We start from the raw sequence: 22,290 nt of genomic DNA on the forward strand, positions 1-22,290 counted from the left end.
GCATACACATACACAGCCTGGGTGGAGAATGGATCGAGAGCAGCTCTGACAGGCAGCACCTAGGGCGTGTTGGTGGGTGAGCAGCTTAGCATGACTCAACAACGTGCCCTGGCAGCTCAAAGGACTCATCTGCCTCTCTGGGCTGCATGTGGGCAGCAGGCCAAGGGAGGGGATTCTCCCCCTCTGCTCCACCCTGGTGAGACCCCACCTGTAGTGCTGCATCCAGCTCTGGGCCCCCAACATAAGGGTATTGACATGTGGAGTAAGTCCAGAGGAGACCATGAAAATGCTGAAAGGGCTGGAGCACCTCTGCTGTGGAAACAGGCTGAGAGAGTTGGGATTGTTCAGCCTGGAGAAGAGATGGCTCTGGGGAAACCTGAAACTCCTTCCAGTACCTGAAGGGGCTACAAGAGAGCTGGAGAGGGACTTTTGACAAGGGCATGAAGTGATAGGACAAGGCAGGGGGATCTTTAACCTTAAAGAGGGAAGGCTTAGACTGGATGATGAATTAGTCATCTGCTTGCACAGGTGAAACTGAAGAAGGAAAGGAAAAGCTGTGATTTCTTCCATGATCCAAACCAGGAATCAGAGAAAAACCTACAGAAGAGAAGCCAACTGCAGAATGCTCTCATTAGCAGACTGGAAATGTTCATAGCAGTCTTACATTTTCAGCTTGTTTTAGGCATCTTGAAATTACAGATGGAAGAACTTTTCCACAGCCCTGCAGTATCTGATTCTCACAGCAATACAGAAGGCACTCACTCTTTGCCTGGTATGTTATATGGAAGGGGACCAAGGACATCATGAGGGGAACAAAATAGTAGAAATTTGATCCAGTACTTAGCAAAAGAGAGAAAGATGCCTAAATTTTGATATTGAAAATATCTGCTGTGCCTACCACAGCATCCATTTTGGTCTGGAGCCTATGGACACCATCTAAATTAGAAACACTACTGAGATGACAAACTGCACAAAATACTGGTGAAATGCAAAAATGAGGGAAAGAAAAAGGAAAAAGTCTGTAATGAGCTCACTCAACTTGTCAAATATCTGCCCAGACACAGCCTCCTAATGAGAGAGACATCAACCCTGTCTGCTGGGAACTGAACTGAGGATGCCAAAGACAAGTCAGACAATAACAACTCAGCTGTCAGATGGGCAGGCAATTTTCAAAGCAGTGCCCTAAAGGTGAAACACCAAAAACCAGTTTGTAAGAGCAGAAGCACTAAGAAAGTAAATTTAATTCAAGAATACCTAAAGCAGCAGCAAAGTTTTATGGTTATGAGCCTTTGGGCTACAACTCACCAGTGCTAAAAAATTTAAATCACAAAAAACATGCAGTGATCTGACTAGCCAAGAACCATGCAGGCATCCATGTTCACTCATATTATAAAAAAAGAAACAGAATAGCAGGAGTTTTCCAATTTTATTGTAGGAAAGCATGTAAGGGGTTATTTACATTAAATACAAGTGGAAATTATTTCTTCACTGTTTTGTTTACTTTCTAAAAAAACACCTCTTTTTAAAAAGACAAAAATCCCAACTGATTCATGAACACAGGCAACATTTGGGCTGCTGCACTAGAATGCTTCACACATTAGGCCCTCCTAAAAAATCCTACCAAAGGATAAAAAATCCTAAAAATTATAGGAGGCTACTCAGTCCACTAAGCCTGGCACACAGAAGCAATGCACAGACACACTTCCTGACAGGAATGCCAGATGGATCGTGTTTTAACTAAATTTTTGTCCCTCTGTACTCCCAGCTCACCTCCAGAGGGGAACACTGACAAGCTGCCCAGCTGCTGCTGAACAGAGGGTGTTTGGCTACTTCAACTGACAAGAAAGACTGAGTGCCAAAAGTGCTGCCAAATTGAAAGTCATAGATTTTCACATCCCACTAAGACTGGTGCAAGGCCAGGATCGTCACACAGAAACAGATCCTGTAAAACTTAGTGGGTTGTGGTTAGGAATTTTCTAACTGGTAGTTAATCATATTGCTCCTCAAGCTGTACAAAGGTGCAACAGGAGACAAACTGCTGTGTTGCTGTAGGTCAGTTAAACTCCACCTCCTGCTGACTGAATTTCTGCCACCTGCACCATGAACAACCTGTGCCCTCCCCAGAGCTGGACCAGCTTCAGTACAGCTGTAGAGGATGTTGAACAGCAATTGGCAATTTCCTTCCTAGGTGCTGTTCCCACACAAGAACAACAGTACTTTTTAGAATATTATTTTTTCTGTTAAGAAATTAGGTACCAAAGTACAAATGCAAGTTTTAGACATTCAAAAAAAAAAAAAAAAAAACCAACCAAAAAACCCAACCCAAAACACCAAAACTAAAACAACCAAACCCAGAAAACCCCAGAAACAAACCAAAAACCCCACACAAAATGCTGAACTCCTCAGCTTCACTTCAGAGTACTGTAAAAATAACATTGATTTATGTGATCAAGCATTTACATAGTATATACATAGCAGAAAAACCTAGAGGCCTTGGAGAAAGACTTTTGATAGATAAAAACTGAAGGTACAGCCCAGTGAAATTACTACTGGAATGCTGATTGTGAACTGTTCTGTTTCTGTGGAGTCAATATAGAAAAACCTGCATTTTCTTGAAACCACTCCTAACTAGCTGAGTAACTCCTGTATTTGCCTGCTGCCTAAGAGACCTGTTCCTCAGCAGCTTTATTTTGACTCCCTTTAGGCATGTAAAGGCTGTTTTGGCTTAGTTTGCTGTCATGGACTCTGCATTTGGACACAACAAAGCCCATAAACAGGTTTTTCAGCACCAGCCTTCACCGCCTGGCAGGTTTGGGCATTATATACACCTTGACAGGTTTGCTGAAGGGGATGGTCCCCTCTATGCCATTTTCAGGGGGTGGGAGAGCCTCCAAGCTCTCACTCCAGGTAGATTTAGGAGCTCTGGAAGATGCTTTGCTCCTGTTGGAGTTGTAAGCCAGCAGCAATCGCACTTCAATCTGACATGGCTCTGCAGAGAAAAAAATAGAACAATCCAAATGTGATTGCACTGCACAGTGAACAATCAACATCAAATGAATTTTAATTTCATGTATGGTGGGTATGTACAGAGCTGCTCTGGAGCGACCAGAATCCAGTCTAGTGTGTGAAAATAAGCTTCTGGCATTACATTCAGCACAGCAGAACTAAGCACTGTTCTAGGTTTATCCCCCTCTCTGTCATCACTTAAATCTTACCACTAACTTGCAACTTTCTAAAATAACTATTGGAAGGTAACTCCAATGAAATAATAACAATCATTAAAATCCACACAGAACTAGCAGGCCCTGCTCACTGTATTTATGTCAGGATCAGTCCAGATGACATCTGGCAACACTTGTGGCACAGGAGATTACTTGAAGATTCTCTTTTTTTGGAAGTTTTCGCATGCCAGACAGCCTCTTCCTCTCTTTCACCAACTATGCAGCTGGGCAGAGCAAGGTCCCTAATACTGTCCATAGGATAATTTCAATTTACTCTTCTCAGTGGTCAGAACAGTACAGGGGTTTCAGTATATACAGTATTACCCTGCACTTATTGCTGGATTTATATACCCAACAAAATTTTCCTTTCTAGACTGAAAACCAGATTTGTTTAGGTTTTCTGTATGGACTGTACTGGTTTGGGCTGGGATAAAGTTAATTTTCCTTCATAGTAGCTTGCATGATGCCTTGTTTGGGATTTGTGACCAAAATAGTGTCAATAACACAGGGATGTTGTAGCTATTGCTGCACAGTGTAATACCCTTGAGTTTTCTCACATTGCCCTTCTGATCCTCTACCTGTCCCACTGGGGAGGGAGCACCAGGTGGTGTGTGGGACTTAACTGTATACCAGGGATAACCCATAGCAGGACCACATTAATGAAACCTAAATGAAACCTGCTGAAACCTACAGGATTTTAAGATGCCACGTCTAGAAGTGCAGAACAGGGGATCTCCAGCTGAGACATCATCAGCACCACATAGAACACAAGAAATAACTCTTTTGCACAGTTACTCCACACTTCTGCCAACAGCTCCCTGAGCTCCCCTTTTTGTCAGTCCACCAACTCTTATTTGCAGCCTACAGTCACCTCTTTCATTCTGCTCACCACCTGGCAGTTAATCAGTGCTTTGCACTGGGGCATTCTCCTTCCCAAGCACACCCTTTCTACTGGCCTTTAACAAGTTTTATTGTCTTGAATTTCAAGGCAATTTCTCCACTTGAATTTTAAGGCAATTCTGCCCCTGTTTACTCCCAGCTTAGTGTCTTCCCCTTGTTTTATATGCCTAAGTTCCAGTGTCAAAGTTAATGATTAAAATAATGCCCAGAGGAGACACCAGAACAGAATCCCTCAGGGCCATGCTTAAAATGCCCTTCCAGTGAACACTGCAGAAGTAGAAATAAGGACTTCAGCTCTCTCTGGTGAAGTAATAGGATCAACCCTTAAACCCAGATACTTCCAGTCCTAGAAACAGTACCATGTTTTCTTCTCCAAAACAAAACAAAGACAGCAGGATAAGTGATTACACCATGAGAGTACTATATAAAAAAAAAAAAAAGGGTATGTGAAGGAACACAACAATAAACCAAATTCTGTTGGTTTAAAAAAAAAAAAAAATCAACAAATCCAATGAAAAATTGCTTAGGAAAAAAAACATCTCAGAGGAAACCTCCACATTTGAATGAAGGTGAAGGGATTAAAAGAAAACAGGACAAAAGGAGCTGTGAATGAAATACACTTTGCTTTTGTTGTTTGAAGTCCATAAGCCAATTACTGAAGTGCTTCCATGGGGAAGTGTGAACAGCAGCTGAGACTGAAGGCGAATGTTGGAGTCACATCATCTCAGAACAAAAGGGGGGATTTTTAGGGCATTAAAAGGGTGAAAGTTGAATCAGCAATGAAATGGTACTGCTGTTCTGTTCCCTGCCATGCTCAGATACCGGTGAGACCTGAAACAATGACTTACAAGGAGTCAGTCTACCGTGATCCTTTGCCTTTACCTGAGGATGCAGACCTGGCTCTGAGAGCTGACTTTGCTCTACACATGAGGGGTGACCTCACTTTGAACGCAGCTCTCATGTGAAGGCTCTCAGGGCTCTCCCAAAACAGCAGCCTCTCTATTTCCTTACAGAGCAACAGTGCCTGGTAAACAGGGAGCTGTGACTACTCAAAGGCCTGATAAACCACAGCTCCAGGATCCTCAGAGCCTCCCAGACTATGGGATGTAACTTGTATCTAATGGAAGTGCAGCCACACAGCCACATTAACTTGTATCATTAACATTACCTGTCCAGGCTGTGTGAGAGAGGTAAACCTGAGTTATCAGCCTGTGCCTCCCAGGGCCAGGATTTCGGAAGTCAGCTGGTTTAGGATGGATTAGCTGTGCTTGTCCATCTGGATACAACACCTAGAGGGGAACAAGAAAAAATTAAAAAAAAAAAAAAACAAAGGAATGACAAGTGCATGGGGGATCTGCACAGTGGAACAGTGCATTACTTGCTGTTTACTGCCTGAGTTAGGAAGGCAAGACAAGTGGGCTTTAGCTTGGAGCCAGGAGTTCAGCTGCCCTGGATATAACAGCTACATGCTGCCTTTCAAATCCACAGCACAGGTGGAAAAAAGGCCACACTGACATCAGCTTCTTCCTCTGCATTGTAACTGAGGTTTCTGTTCCTTTGTTAAGCAGTGATGCTGCATATTTTATTTGGATCATACCACTCCTACCTCCTCAGCTGCATCCAAAACTAGGGATTGAGCAGCAGGAAGAAAAGCTGGAAATACAGAAAGCCAAGAGCCTGTGTATTTTTGTGCCACTCAGAACAACTTCTTTTGCTGCTTCTCCTCCCACCAGACCAGCTGGAAGCTCACCAGCATTTATTGGTGTTCATGTCCATAACATGCACAGTGCACAAGGAAGCACAGAATCCAAGTGCTCAAAGCAAACTCTCAGAACTGCACCCAAGTCAACTCTCAGCACACTCCAGACAAACCCAAGTCAACTCTCAGCACCCTCCAGCTTCTGAATGACTGGTCAAGACACAGAAATCCAGCATTGTTACTAATAAAATGTATCATTATTTGCAATCTACAAATATTGACATCCTTTAAGAAACTACCCCAAGACATAATCTTGTTTGCATTTATGTCAAATGACTTCTTACCTGAACTTTAACAGTTCCTTGGGGATCCTGCACATGTTCCAGAGTTGCATCAACATCCAGTGCCACAACCAATCCTGATGTAAACCTCAGGGGATTATCAGATTCACCAGTAGGCTCAATGATATTGGCAGTGGCTCTATGGAGCTGTTAGGGACAAAGCAATTGGCAAAATTCAGAAGGTGGGGGAAAGATGAAAGAAAAAAAATCATAATTACTACTGTTCTTAACAGAGACCTTCATATACTTTGGATTTTTTTTTTATATATATTGCCAGGAATTACTAAGTTTTTAATGTTTTTAGCAGTAGTCCTGAGGATGTTAGATAAGAAGACAAACAAGAAATAAATAAGATTTGTGTCTGACAAGACCCTGAATTCTAAAAGCTTCTTGGTATATTAGAAAGTAGTCAGATGCCAAGACAGTCCACAAGGATATTACTTTTTAATTTTCTGTTAAACCAACCTGCTCTGGAAGAGGAAGGTGGAGGAAGGTACTTTGTCTCAGTGTTGTCTGAAGAATCTTGACCACTTCTGAAGGCTTGGATGTCACAAGTCTGGGCATTAAGTCCAGCAATTTATCTACAAAACTGCCTTGCATATGTGGGAGCTCAGAGATGAAACATCTGTGTCAATAATAGATTAAAAATCAAATATTTTTCCAACTTTTCCCACAGTATTGTTATTTTTAGCCAAGCTACTGAATCCTTACATTTAGTTATAATGCCAGAATTAGATACCTGCCTTCCCCTTCTGCTGTGTCTCATCCATAAGAGATGACTTTGGCTACTTGTGTTGGGACTGTGCCTTGTGCTCAAACTGACACCGTCAAGGGCTCTGTGGTGTGGGCAGCAGGTCAAAGGAGGGGATTCTCCCCCTCTTCTTTGCCCTCATGAGATCCCACCTGGAGTACTGTGCTCTGGAGTTCAGAGTGTAAGAAGAACAGAGGAGGCCATGAAAATGCTCAGAGGGCTGAAGCATTTCTGTTATGAAGACAGGCTGAGAGCTGGGAGTGTTCAGCCTGAAGAAGGGAAGGCTCCAGGGAGACCTCATCACAAATTTTCAGTAATTAGAGGGGGGCTTGTAAATAAGACTTTACCAGGCAGATCATGACAGGACAAATAAGAATTGTTTTAAACTACCAGAAGAAAGATTTAGATTCTATTTTAGAAGGAGATCCTTCACTGTGAGGGTGGTGAGGCACTGGCACAGGTTGCCCAGAGAAGCTGTGGAAGCCCAATCCCTGGAAGTGTTTAAGGCCAGGCTGGATAGAGTTCTGGTCTAGTGGAAGGTGTCTCTGCCCATGGGAGGGGAGTTGGAACAAGATTGTCTTTAAGGTCTCTTCCTACCTAAACCATTCTATGACTCAGTGATTCCATGATTTTATGACTCAGCAGGGAATTGGACAGCTAGTCCAGAGATACACGTATCTAGTTGGCTGAGCAGAATTTTATTTCTAGTTCTGACTAAATTCACATTTATTATAAGCTTGGCAGCTGTGGCTGGTTAACTGATAAGAAAACAGGACCAAATCTGTCCTACCTTAATGCCCAGCTGGAGCTGGAGGACAAAACTCTTCATTTTGTGTGTATCTTTTCCTTGCATTGAGTCTCAGGAGCAGCAGAATTCATCATAGTTTCACAGAATCAGAACCATAGAATGCTTTGGGTTGGAAGGGACCTCAAAGATTACCTGCTCCCACACCCCTGCCATGGGCAGGGACACCTTTCACTAGACTCAATCTGATAATCAAATTGACAACACATCTATTCTCCCTAGAAGTAAAGGTGACTACTAAGAGGTGGCAAAAGCAGTAGACAGGGCCAGGAAAGATACTGCAGAGTTCTAGTCTGACTTTTTGCTACATGTTGAGTACTTCAAGGGTAATCTGCCTTTTTATTAATCTTTGAAAGGTCAAAACACTCTCAGGACTCCAGGAGACAGAATAAAAAAAAATTAAGTATTTATGAAAACAGCATCTACTCAAAGTAGATAAATCTTTATAAATACAAGAAAAAAAATCAGCTATTCTATAAAAAATTAATTCAGAGCACATGTTTCTGAAGTACCAGCATAATATCCTGATGTTAAGGACTTGAACTACAAAGGTTCTTCTTGGTTTATTATTATCCCATGACAGTTCCCAATGTAGGACAGCAGGGAAGGGAGATGTGAAGAGATGAAAAACAAAGTGAATATCCCCTGATGACAATGGTGGTGGGATTTTCTTATACAAAATGAAGAAGCAATAGAGTTTGTCACCTCTGAAAGGAATCCACTTCTTGGAGGAATTTTTCACACATCCCAAAAAGAGGTTCCACTCTGTAATGAAAATAATATTCCTTGATTTACTTTCAAAGAAAGAAAAATGGCTCTATGGCTATACACATTTAGGTGGTTTGGAAACCCATTAGACCTCCTAAAAATGAGATGATCTTACAGTTTTTGAACCAAGAAAGTATTCCTCGCTTATCTATATCCCCCTGTCACATAAAACCCCCCATCTGCATAAGGTACTAATAAAGTTCCCAAAGCCACTGTTAGAAAATGCTCATTTTCCACCTATAAAACAAGTGGTTAAAAGGCAAATAGATTATGGACCTCCATGGTAACACAGTAAATTGATGGCAACAAACCTGAAACAGAAGTAAACTAGGACAGTAGCTAATTTGCTCTAATTTCACCAGCTGGAGTTCTCATTCTACAACCACGTGTCACTTCTTTAACTTCAACAGCCAAAACAAACCACTCAGAGCCTCTCATGTACCTAAGCCTGCACAGGAGCAGTTTCTGTCTGAGTCACACACAGCAGTTGCACATCAGTCAGGAGGACAATACTTTCCTGATGCTAAAAATTCAGCAATGAATACTTAATGAAGCAAACATGTTTGGTCCATTCTTTTGATACGTGACTTTTCCTCATTTAAACAGGTCCCAAATATCAACTCTTCAATGTTTTTAACCTATTTGTATGTTCATAAATGAGAGAACTCAACCCCCAACACCCATCTTCCCAACAGTTTTGTTATCTAATTCAGGATTGTGTCCCTATTCAGCTGTATCAAAGGCAAAAGAAGGGTCTTTGTTCTGAATTACTCTAGCAAATGGTTATTGGCACACTGCCCTGTTATGTGTCTAATTTATCCTTGCTGGTTTTTTAAACAAAGCTTAGGGACAGCAATCTTAGAGCTAACCCTAAGAAGCTCCTTAGGCCAGGTCATGCTCACCCTCTGGTGGTGCGGGCGGTCACTATCAGCTGCAAGGCCTTGGCTTGCAGTCTCATGTGGTGAATGATGACCACTTGTCTGCTTTCCACTCCGCTGTACATGAACTCCATCTTGTAAGTTTCTGCCAGGATCTGCCAGACACCACAGGGATAAAACGCCATCAGACAAGTCCTGGTACAACCATCATCACCAGATTCTGGTATTTTTATCTCATACCAAGAAGCATATGAAGCAAGAGGAAGTGCTCAAATTAATGCAGCTGAGTTCAGTATGACTGTGCAGATGCCAAAGAACTTGCAAGTTATTTAACAGGGAACACTCATCTTGCACTGATAGCAAGTGACCTACATTCACCACCACAACAGAAAACATTTCCAGGAGGTTCACACACTACTCAAGAGGGCACCCAAGACAAACATTTCAATCAGAGAAGATTTCAAAAGCTGAATGGCTTGTGTTTCTACTCATCAACAGCAGAGAAGGCTTTGATGCACAGCAGTACCTGTCTATTACATCTTAATTATCTGAGGACTCGGTATCAGCAGGGTTTCCCAAAAGATCCACGAACTTGCTTTGACCCTAGATTTGTTACCAGACTACTTGTTACCAGACCTTGCTTGCTTCTTTACCTTTTCTCAGGGTTTAGCTTCAGTTTTTCAAGGATCTGATAATTTATACATCACAGAATCAGAATAACTCAGATTGGATGGGACGTCCAAAAACCATCTAGCCTGGTTCCCTGCCCAGAGCAGGTCTCGTTAGATCCAGTAACTCTGGGCCACACCAAATTGCAAACTTCCAACAACAGAGATTCCCCCCACTTCTCAGGGCATCATTCCTTAACCATCCTTACAGGACATTTTCCCTTTACAGCTGATTAAAATTTCTCATCATTTGCCAACTGCCTCCTGTCCAGAGTAGTCTGGCTCTGTCTCCTTTATATCCTGTAATGATGCAGTGCTAGACAGAAGTAAATCCATCCTGAAGCCTGCTCTTTCCAGGCTGGACAATTCCAGTTCTCTCAGCCTTTCCTTGCAGGTAACGTGCTCCAATCCCTGATCACACTGGTGGCCCTCTGCTGAATTTGATCCAGTTTGTCAGTCTCTTCCTTCTACTGGGGGGACCAACACATGACACAGCTCCCCAGATGGCACCCCCCCAGAGCTGGATCATTTCCCAAACCAAGTTATCCCCATTGCAGTTGGCTCCTGCAGTGTCTCATATTCAATGTACTGAACATGATGAGGTTCCTGTCATCCCAGTCCCCCAGTCTGTCCAGACCAGCAGCCATGCCCTCCAGCATATCAACTGGTTCCTCATTTTGCAGGACCCTTATCACCTATTTATTCACCTGCAAGTCTGGTGAAAAAGAAATTATGTGAAAAGAAATTATTTCTTTCAAAAGAAATGGAAAAGACTGTATCCAAGCTCTGGAACTTCCATCGTCCTCCCTGTGTTCACAGCACCAGTCCCCTCACCATAGAGAGCTGTGGTGGTGATCAGCCATAATTTATTCTTGAGAAATGCATTCTGGCTGTTCCAAGCTTTGTTGATCTTGTTTAGGAACAGCTTTTTAAAGTATTTGGTGCACAACCTTCCCCAGGAAAGAGGCAAGGACAAGCAGCCCACAGCTTTCTGGATCCTCTTTCTTACCCTTCTGGAAGATGAGTGTGATATTTGCCTTTTTACAGCAGTCATGAACTTCCCTCCCTCCCCACTCATCTTTTGAAGAGAAGAGAAATGATCCCAGTTTGGGGGACTAAGATTTACATGGACAGACTATGGTAGTGGAAGGTTAGAAGTGTGTAATTGTTCCATGGCCAACCAAAGACTCCTCCCCAAGGAGGCTCCCTCAGCTGCTTCCAGCTCACCTGTTTTGCTGCAGCAGATGCCAATGCATTCTGTTTCAGGTACAGGGGAGCTGCCACATTCCATAACTTCTCCTGCAAGGCCTACAAGAAAAAAACATGAAATGATGATAAATATCCAATTCAGTCTAAACAGCTGGTTGAAAAAACATGCCAAAGCTTTCTCTTGTATTTTTAAATATAAGACAGAGAACGAAAGCCTCCAAAATATACATTGTTCTATAAAGAAACAGAGATACCTATACAACTAGAAAATATAAAGGAAGTTGAGAATAATATTAACAAAGCTGTGAATGAGAGACTCATCAAGCCAAATTCCTTGTACTTCATAAAGAAAACCAAGAGGCCACTTGTGATCAACCCCCTGAGACCAAGATCAGGGGAATCTCAGAGAGAAGGCAAAAAGTGGGAATAAAAACAAGTGTCCCCAGAAACACACTTACTTCCACAGCCACATTTCTGAACCTTCCTCCACCCCACCAAAATCCTGGAGTTATTACAAATATTGTGTCTGATTCAGCTGCTGACATTGGTATTAAAAACAAAGCAAAACAAAAACCTAAAAAACCACCCCAAAACAAACAAACTAACAAACCAGAAAAACTAAAACAAACAAACAAGACCAAACAAACCCAAAACAAAACAAAAACAACAAAAAACACCAAAACCCCCAACTGTCTACCACACCCTATTTGCTTTTTGCTTTATATAAAAAAAATGTAGAAAGCTTGAGTGGATGATTTCTATCACTGCCTCCTTTTTGAAGTTGCCTGTCCTTAGACACAGCTGTGCACAAGGCTGGCTGTAGCAAAGCCTCAAGAACATACAGTCTGTGTCCTTCACCCAGGCTGGCCCACAAATCCCAGTTAGCTACCCCTAAAATCACAGGGTATGTAGAGCCTTTGAAGGTATGGAACCTTTTGAGCCTTGAGAGACTGGGAAATGATACTTTTTCTCCCAGCAGTTTTTTTCCTGTTGGGAAAAGAAGCAACTGGAAAGAAATCTACTGAAAAGGGCTATTTGGACATTCAAGTTCACAGAATTTCTAATTGTATTGTATGAGTGGAGGGTGTCTCTGACTGTAAGAAGGGGTCTGGAATTAGATGATTCTCAAAATCCCTTCCAACCCAAGATATTCTGTGATTCCTGATATAATCAGTTACTTTTCATTCTGTGCACATTAGTGACTCCTCTGCATCACTCATCTCCTGACTGTTCTACAGTTCAAGCCAAGAATGGCTGATGCAGCTTTTACCCTTTCAAACAGAGCACACCTTTGCCAGATGCAAAAACCATCTGGCTCGTTCCAGTCAAACCCTGGAGAAGGGCAACAAAGCTATCTCCAAATGCTAGTCCTCTGTCTGCACAGCACATTTCACTTTGGATTCAGCTGGATTGTACTGAACTGTACCACTGCTCATCTGAAATACCTTTGGGTGATAAATATATTCCAAGGATTTGAGGCCTGCCATGAGATATGCCAACTGGCAACTATGCATTAGCAAAGCAACTGAAATTTGCCCTTGGTTTTACATAACAAAGCTTTCATTGAGTCCCTGCTGGAAACCTGTTTGCTGCTTGCTTTAGTTCTTGCTTTATATGTGTGTAAGTTACCCTCAAACACCAAAGAATGCCAAGAGACTCACTTAAATACCACTGCCAGCTTACAGCCCTGAGCAATCAGGTCCAGTGGAATCCCTGACCATAGCAAGGATGTTGGAACTAGAGTGGCCTTTCCAGCTCAAGATTTCCTATGAAGTAAAAATTTAGTTCCTGTTTAGAGCAAGAAGCTGTCTTTGAAAAGGGACTTTTGCAAAGAGCTGCTGCAATGGTGTCTAAGTAGCCACTTGACCTGCTAAAACTAAATAGATCATTTCAGCACTATAAAAGATAGCATGACTGATATCAAGTCCTAAGAACTCCTCTGGCACTGGTGCCAATAAAGCTATCTCTGCAAATCACTGTGGTAGCAGTCTAACAAAAACCATTCCAGTAGCCACCAGCAGGGAAAAGTTACTCTCCTAACACAGTTGCCCTCAGTGTGATTGCTGTCAGAAAATAAACTCTGCACTGACAAAATGCTTGAGAACCAACATAAGCCCTGGGTACAGCAGCAGAAGTCTGCATTGGCAAAGTTACTGCATAAATTATTTGCCACACGAGGGAAGCAGGATTATCAGAAATCCACAGAACCTCCTCTTTCATCACACATCTCTTTTCAGCATGAGCATCAAAACATGAAAGCATGCCACTGTGATGGACTGGGGGCATTTTTGAAGAACAGCTCAAAAAAAAACCCAGATGAAGTCAAACCTTGATGAGGAGCAGCTGACACTGAAGGTAAGTTGCAGTGAAATCTGCCATCCCTGCCAGTTCTGACTGCAGCTCTCCAAGCCTCTGAAGATCACTGAACCATGTGGAGAAAAAAAAAAAAGAGAAAATAATGTTGAGACAGAACAGTTTAATCCAAACACACTTGGAAGGCAGTGACAATAAAGGCAGCTATTCCTGCTGCCTGTTTTTATTAGAGCAAGCACCAGAAACAGCAGCAAAACACACACTACAAAGCAGTTTGCACCTTGGGACTTGGCATGTCCCTTCTTCTGGGAAGCTGACACCAGCACAGCAGTGGAAGCATTAAGTCTGTCAACCCACATAACTCTGCAGCCCCATGGGAGCCACACAGAGTGGCAGCTCCAGATTTAACTTAAAACACTCCAGCCCTCTACAGCAGCTAACGACCCATTTGTGTTACACTGCTGGGAAATCAAACTGTTCATGTTGGCTAAGAAAGCTTCTTTGGAATGTGTTAGGCTCATGCAACCAAGTGTATCTGAAATAGAGCTGCCCTTTTAAGCCAAGGTAGAATCTGATGTACTGATATTTGCCCAACTAGATGGTGTGTTACCATTACCACGCATGGTAATTCTTGTAAATCATACAGCAATATAAGCAGCTTTTAATATGATAGAAAAAAATTGTCAGTTAATGGAACCCAAAAGGCTTTAGTTCTCTACTGCTAGCCAAGTTTTCTTGACGTGTGTATTAAAAAAACAAAATTAGGTTTTTTTACAGAACTGAAAATAGGCTGGATGATGTGACCTTTTCTTCTCTACACCTTGCTTTCATCCAAAGTCTATTAAAATTGTCACTTCCACATTTCCTACTTAATTTATCAATTTTATTTTTCAGCTGATCATTTTCTTTTGTTTATTTTAGATTTATCTTTGCATTTAGGATGCAATTCTGAATCTTTGGCTCTGCCAAACCAGAGTTGCTGAGCCCTAAGACATTAACAAAAATCCATGAGGTTATCTGTATAATATGTAGCCAAAGAAAATCTTTCCTAAGCAGACAGTCATAGAATCATTTATGTTGGAAAAGACCTCTAAGATGGTCCAGTTCCACCATTAAGCTAGCACTGCCAAGTGCACTACAAGTGCCACACCTAAATGTCTTTCAAATCCCTCCTGGAATGGTGAATACACCACTGCCTTGGGCAGCCCTTTCCAGTGCTTGACAGCCCTTTCCATGAAGACATTTTCCTACAATCCAATCTAAACCTCCCCTGGCACAACTTGAGGCAGCTTCCACCTATCTTCTTGTCACTTAGGAGAAGAGACCAGTCCCCACCTGGCCACAGCCTCCTTTCAGGGGGTTGTAGAGAGTGTTAAGGTCCCACTGAGCCTCCCTTTCTCCAGGATAAACACTCCCAGCCCTTCCCAGCTCCGCTGCCCTTCCCTGGACACACTCCAGCCCCTCAATGTCTCTCATAGTGAGGGGTTGTGCTTTCCTTTGACGGCAATGCACCAACAGCCAAGCCAGCCTCAACCTTACACAGAGGTTCCATTTCATCTCTTCCCAAAGAGCAGAGTGAAGAGGAAGCTCCTGGGTCCTCAATTCCCATGTCACAACCCATCACAACACACTAATGGGGAACAGGATGTCATTTCTCAGCTAACAACTAGGCAGATATTCCATTTCCCAGTCTTATACAGTTTCCAATTCCACTAATTATATTTCCTTACAAATCTTAAACAGATTTCAACATCCCTGTAAGAAAAAGAAATATTCTTGTACAGATGGAGAAACTAAACCACAGATAGATTTGCTAAACAGCCTGTCTTATATTTCTAACCACACTGCAGACTGATGCTCCCCCCCTCAGGCTCTGCAGCCAAAACTCTGAGTCCCAAGTAGACACACACTCCACAAGGTCTGTTATTTTTGTGGATGACAATGATAAAGGAGGAGAGAGTTATGTTCCATGACAAAATCCACTGCTGTGAGCTGCCTCTATCCTTCTGCTCTCAGCAACCAAACTGCTGGTGCAGGGATATCTTGCCCTCTGCAAAATAACCTTTAACACTTGTTTTGCCTTTGTCAAAATCCTCCCTTTGTCTTAAGGATGGAAAAGAGCAGTTGATTTAGTATGATTTCCTGGGGGGCAATCCCATCAGGAAAAAACCCAAGGCAATGATTTACATCAACTCAAAAACTGAAAACAGTCATGGCCTGGAAGGTTCCCAGACCCTCATGCTGGAGAGGTTCTGGATGCTTGGCCTAGAGATTACCTATTTCAAGTGTTTAGTGCATTAAATGCTTTGAGACTGTATTTTAGGCTGGCACACAGCAGCTGCAAAACAGCTGAGGACAAACCTCACAGCTCCCACAGCTGGGTTTTCACTGAGGAGCACACTGTTTACTCTCTGCTGCAGATGGGTGTGACAGTGATTCACAGCAACATACACACAACAGAAGGCAGCTATTTTGAAGGAATTCAAATAATTAAGCTTTTTTAAAATTCCTTATTCAAAACAAAGCTTTTTGGATTGTTTTCCTAATTCTTAAAATAAGGCTCTTTTGCTCTTTCCAAGCAGAGGAATCCCATTGAAAGGATCCTTCTCAAGTGTTTTGTTTGTGTAAATCAGTCTAGAGATGAAATGGAAGAGACAGCATAAAACCCACACTGAGAAGCAACACCACACACGCTTATCTATACAGCAGCAGACAGCAGCATGCAAGAATGTTTTCTATTCCTGGAAAAGCTCTCTGATTTGAAAACTGATGAGGAATGCCCAAGTCCTTTGTAAGTGGGACTGGCAATGAGAACCTAAAATTCCAGAAGCAGATCCTTTCCTGCTGAATGAAAGTCCACAGAACCCAGAAAATGCAAGAGCAAATGGGACAATACCTCCCCCCACCCCAAAAAAAAAAAAAAAAAAAAAAAAAAACCAAACAAAAAAAAAAAAAAAAAAGAAAAAAAAAAAAAGAAAATCTCGTGCATGTACATTACAAATAATATGATCAAAACTACAAGGACAGAAAACTGAGAACAAAACACAAAACACAAGGCTGTCACTCATAAACCATCAAAACTTAGAGTGTATTTTAGCATAAGTGAACAGCCCCAAAAGAACACCCTTATCTTACTGTTACCATGTGCTGAAAAGATGCTCCCTGCCAAAAATGCACACTGGTTATTCTGGGGGGCTGTGCCAGACCTGAGATCATCCATTTGATTTGAAAACAGGTCATGAACACTCTTTTATCAAAAAAGTCTCTAAAGGAAGGCTCAAGCTTAAGTGCTGGACAGCAAATTACAACACTCATATTCAGAAGCAAAGCACCTGCACCAGAGTAACCGAGCACCCTAACACATCTTTCCATAAGAGGGCAGCCTGCAGCCTTACCGGATGGTAAATTCCAGCAGCTCCTGTATGCCCCGTGGGTCGAGGTGCTGAAAGTTGTAAACCCTCTCCAGGCTCTGATGCAGGAACTGCTGGGAAGGATCTTCATGTGGGGTAATACTGGGAGACACAGCAGAGGACACCAGCTTTCTACCCGGCAACTAAGTGAGAAGGAACACACACAAACAAAAAAAATAAGAGGAAAGTCAAACACAAGGAACAACACTGCAAAATGCTGGCATCTATTTAACAAGAAACTGAGAGCTTCAATTAATTTCTCAAATACAAAATTTATACCAAGGCTTTCAAATCTGCATCTTTGTTAGTCAATTCTCCCCACTTTACAATCCACTTGCACTCCTCAGGTTAAACTTAACATCCCTTTGAGGGAAACATCTTCCTTATCTTACATTTCACACTGTGAAGCCAAGGGAAGTCTAAGAGCACACAAACCACCACTCATTTTATGAGCTGTGATACAGCCAACTTCAACCCGACCCATACTTCCATGCAGGAAAAGCATGTTGCAAAGCAGAATGGAACACATTTCACCCATGAATAAACAGTTCAGGTAGGGCACAAGTGAAATGTTGGAAGATCTACAAAGGCCTTTCCCACACACACAGTCAGAGCTATAGAAAACTCCCAGGAATACTGCCCTCCCAGTATTCTTAGCTAACCAGCAAACCACGTACTATTTGAGAGCAATGATGTTACTATTGTCCCCAAAATATTACGAATTCCATATTGTAACAATTTAACATTTGTCTCTCCTGCCTTAATGCACATTTCAATATTAATTCCTGTGGTACACAAGAGAAAAACCTTTCAGAATCTAAGTGTTGCACACAGAAAGACATGAAAGAGACTGGCAATATTTCTAACAGGTGTCAAACTTACTTATTTCAACTTACTCTTAGTGGAGGGACCAGGTGAGAGAGACTGTCCCGAAGATAGGCATAATGTCTGAACGTATGGTCAGAGAACAGGGCAGGCATTGTTGGGCAACTTTTAGCAGCATTAAAAATCAGAACCAGAACAGCAATGTCTGTTGTAAATGGGTTGTTAAAGAAAAATGAAAAACAGCAAGAGCTCCATGGGGATGGGAAGTTAAAACAAGTCATCAACAACCCTTTCTTTGGCCAGGATTTGTCTAGGAAGTTCTTTGTAGTTGGAAAATACTGAGCAAAACCCGAAGAAACAGCTGTCTGAGCAGATTAAAATCAAGTACAAAGTGCAAACATTACAGGGTGAGCCATACTGGAAAAAGGATGTTACTGCCAACACGGGATGGCTCAGAAGCAACACAAAGGAAAGGAGCCAGGGATCCCAAATACAGACCATGCACATTAGGTGGAGGAGTTTCACTCTTCCTCACAGCTTACACTGTGCTCACCAGTTTGCACACAGAACCACAGAGTGGTTTGGTTGGAAGGGATCTTAAAGACCACTAGTTCCAACTCCACCCTCCCACTAGACCAGGTTGCTCAAGTTTTCTGGCGCCCTAGCAGTGTCCAAAATTATATATTTACTGTCAAATCTTTGAAAATTGATGCATTTCCTAAAATGCCCTGAAAAACATCACTCTGCACAGGCTTTAAGCAACCCAAAGAATCAAACAGGGAAAGATAATTCTGAACTAGAAAACACATTTTCACAGTCTGAGACCTGCAGAAATAGAGAGCAGCCAAAGGCTTTAGAAGTTAGCCCAAAGGCTGACACCTGCAACAGGGCTGATCCCAAACATAAGCTCTGATTCAAATTTCCTAAGTACTTTGAAGCAAACAAATCCATGGTTTAAATATCAGTTTACACTGGAAACATGCTATTCAGGTTTACCCCAGCTTCTGGCTCACATGCCTATCTTCACATAATATGCCTCTGTAAAATTTGGTGGCAAGTTATCTCCAAAACACTCTCTAACATAATATTCTCTGGTTCCTGGCAGGACAGTGCACTGAGTTAAAGAATAGCATTCTTCTCCCTGCAATGTTCCTTTAATTCTCAATTCACAGGGCAACTTCACTCAAATTATTACTAAACCATGTAATTACAGATTAATTTCTCTCCACCTGATTCCAACTCATTTCAATTCTCACAAGGCATTCATTTAATCCGTATAGAATTTCTGGTTGATGGCCTGTGACTGGAGAGAAAAACAAGGAGAGGCTTCTAGAAGAAGGTTCCAATCCAACGTGTCTCAGCATGCATCAGAAATAACATTATGCTCTGCCATCACAGAGAAGGGAAGCAAGGCGAAAAACAATGGAAAAATGCATTTCCAAGGCATCTTGTGTTGTTGAGGAGAATGGTGTATCAATAATTGTTTGCATTCTAAAGCACCAGAAGAGCTAACAATAATATAAGAATTTCTGATATTGAATTATTTCAGAAAGATGAAAAATTCAAAGCATTATGGGGATTCAGGCACTGCTGTACTTAGAGTTGGTGCTGTTTTATAAACTGCACAGCAGTGAGCACAGAAAAACTTTTACGCAAAAAGAACACAGATATGAAAAAACATTCTTATTTAAAAGCTAAAGCATCCTCAAAACTAATGCAACTAGACAAATGCTTTCACATCAAAGGGCTCATCTGTAAAGCCTAAACCTTGACAAATTGCTTGATTATTCATCACAGCATAAAAAGAAGAACAATTATAGTCCACTGATATTTATGAAGATGGTTCCAGCTAACAGTTTTTCCATCACTTGCTGAGTAACAAACTAAGTGCAAAGGGATTCAGAAACAGGCACTGGATTGTTTGTCTGCTACAGGGAGAAATGGCTGAAAAAATGTGAGAGGCAGGAAATCATGAATAAAATCTACTGCAGTCAAAATTATCAACTGGCTTCATGAATAAAGATACAGGCTGGGTCATCCATGTCTGGTTCCGGAGTGTCGAAGAACGGATGTGTGCTCAGCAGCTCTGGGACTAATGGAAGCACCAAAGTGGGATGCCTGCTTCCCAGGAACTTCAAGCATCTGGAAATATACAGATTGAAATATATGTTAGTAAACAGGCACATTCAAAATGTAACATTCTAAAGCATTACTACTTTATATTGCAGCAACACTTTTAGACAGTCAGCAAGAAAATCCTGCTGTCCAAGCTCACTGTTTCTTTACAATTGACCATTTGCATTAATACTTTATATGATCTGAGAAAACTGAAAGAACATGCAGTAATTTTTTTTTTTAATTTTAAAGTGTGTACAAAATAGTTAACACTTGTCCAGGAAGCTTTTATACTAAAGACTAATGAATGAGTGCATTTTCTTTCTTCAGAAATAGGGAAGATAGGAGGTAAAATCTCAAAACCCACAAACTCCAAAAACTATGTAAAAGTACACTGGAAGTCAAAGCAGGCTAAAACAAGTGTTTCTAGTAATATCTAAGAATTCCATCTCAAACCATGTGTGTGGAGCACCATTCCCTCTATTGCTTCCATTAAACAACCAAAAAATCTGCTGCAAAAGTTCCTTCTTTTTACTTAGACAGAAAAATTCCTCTGACAGCACAATGTTCCAATTCCACATGGCCAATCCACTTATCACAACTGATACAGTCAACTGCTGGTAAATATTAGTATTTAACACAATGTCAAGTGAGCAAAAACACTTGCATAGAAGAGATGAGGTTTCAAACAGAATTAATCTTTCCTGTGAATGCATTGAGTGCCTGGAATAGGGGCACATTTCCAGAAGTGGTCATCAGATCTGGATTCCCAGTGCAAGTATTGACAAGCAAGAACAACACAGAGTTTCTACACCAGTCATGAATAAGTACATATTTACAGAGTAACAGGATTGTTCACCTGCAATACCTGTTACCTCCTTAGCAAGCTCAGTATTTCCTAGCACCTCACTTACTAAAAAGAAGAGGAAAGTAAGTAGACACACAAGGACACTGAACACACTCACTTCCATATGGATTCTCTGTCAGTGGGATACTTGGTCAGGTTTTTCAGCAGCTCCACCAGTGCAAGATGGATGCCTTCTTTAGTTGAAACATTGGTGCAACACAACAGTTCATGAAGTGCTTCCCGAATGTCCCTTGAAGAATCCTAAAATAGAAACCCAACCCAGAGACTGCTGAGTGAAACATGCCTGCACACACATTTACTTTAAAGGTGGCAGCCTCTGTTCCTTGGCTGAGTTAGTAAAAGAGGTCTGTGAACAGCAGTGCCTGTTTCTTGTCACCAGAGCTAAATAAGCACAGATGAAGTGACAGACCAGGCAAGTGCTGCAGGGACTCCAGGTCTCATCCTCCTATGTGCTTCCTTTACTGGAATGAATGGGAACTGCTTCACTGCTGACTTGCTCAAGCAGAGCAAAAATCACTACTTGGTTGGGTGATGCTGTATCTTTGCAGTTACAGAAAAGGAAGGTGTTGGACAACTCAGTAAAACAATCACCAAAGATTGTTTTAGCATTTTTGCAGCAGCCTTTTATCATTTTTAACCCAGGAAGCTCAATTCCACAGGCTTTTTATCATTTTTAACCCACCAGGAAGCTCAATTCCACAGGCTTTCAGCCCAGTCAGCAGCCTCCAGAGGGTCTAAGTAAGCACTGAGGATATGTCAATGGCTGGACAGACTAGAATATTCAGCTGAATTAATTACATACCTTCTGCCAAAAACCACCTTGACATTACACATCCAGGAATCATCATGTTCCTTGCTATCAGCATTTGCCTGGTGCTATTGGACACATTGTGAAAATTTGATAGGCTACAAGAACTGGATGCTTTTCAGTGGTGGATTTTACCTTTTCTACATTATGATTTACTAAGTATCAACAGCTCATTCATCACTGTCTTACACAAAAAAAGAAAGAGCAATCCTCTTGTAAAGGCTATTAAATGACAGCCAACACACTTGAATGATCAAAGGGCTTTTGTTGGTCAAAGACAGACTATGACCACAGAGAAGACAACTCTAAGGACTGGAATGACCACAGTCATAAACTACTCCAGACCACTGATAAAACCCACCAGAAATGTGGTACAGAGACAAGCAAGACAGAAGACCATGAAGGGACACAGATGAGCAACAGAAACTGAGATCAAGGACAACAGGGAAAGAAAATTCCAAAGTCTGGTCAGAAAGCAAGGAGTACCTGGTACAATTATTCTGACAAAGTGAAAGCAGTGTGGTGAAAACAGAAGTTACCCTCAACACCCTGGTGTTCCATATTTACACTGCTGGAACCAATTTAGGCACCAAAGTTAATGGTATTTTTTCACATCCTTTAGTTTTGTACTAGAAGATGGATTTTAAAGAAAAGCACCAAGCATGTTTCAGAATCAGATAAATCCATTAAAATGTTAGTAATTCTACACTA

The 22,290-nt window shown here is 41.7% G+C and overlaps 1 protein-coding gene across 1 annotated transcript in view; it reads right to left on the bottom strand.

Moving 5' to 3' along the window:
* Positions 1-2,314: 2,314 nt before the first annotated feature.
* The window catches only part of INTS4 (integrator complex subunit 4), a 31,793-nt gene continuing 11,817 nt past the window's right edge, over positions 2,315-22,290 (bottom strand). Inside the window, exons 12-23 of the mRNA XM_058825344.1 lie at positions 20,869-21,011; positions 19,815-19,930; positions 17,860-17,993; positions 16,949-17,106; positions 13,569-13,662; positions 11,259-11,339; positions 9,388-9,518; positions 8,423-8,482; positions 6,627-6,786; positions 6,165-6,308; positions 5,290-5,410; positions 2,315-2,989 (exon numbers count right to left, since the gene is read on the bottom strand). Coding sequence (XP_058681327.1) covers positions 2,796-2,989; positions 5,290-5,410; positions 6,165-6,308; positions 6,627-6,786; positions 8,423-8,482; positions 9,388-9,518; positions 11,259-11,339; positions 13,569-13,662; positions 16,949-17,106; positions 17,860-17,993; positions 19,815-19,930; positions 20,869-21,011 — 1,536 coding nt within the window. The 3' untranslated portion in view covers positions 2,315-2,795. The remainder of the gene's footprint in view (positions 2,990-5,289; positions 5,411-6,164; positions 6,309-6,626; positions 6,787-8,422; positions 8,483-9,387; positions 9,519-11,258; positions 11,340-13,568; positions 13,663-16,948; positions 17,107-17,859; positions 17,994-19,814; positions 19,931-20,868; positions 21,012-22,290) is intronic.

The sequence above is a fragment of the Ammospiza caudacuta genome, chromosome 2 (genome assembly GCF_027887145.1).
Source record: "Ammospiza caudacuta isolate bAmmCau1 chromosome 2, bAmmCau1.pri, whole genome shotgun sequence".
NCBI classification, from domain to species: domain Eukaryota; kingdom Metazoa; phylum Chordata; class Aves; order Passeriformes; family Passerellidae; genus Ammospiza; species Ammospiza caudacuta.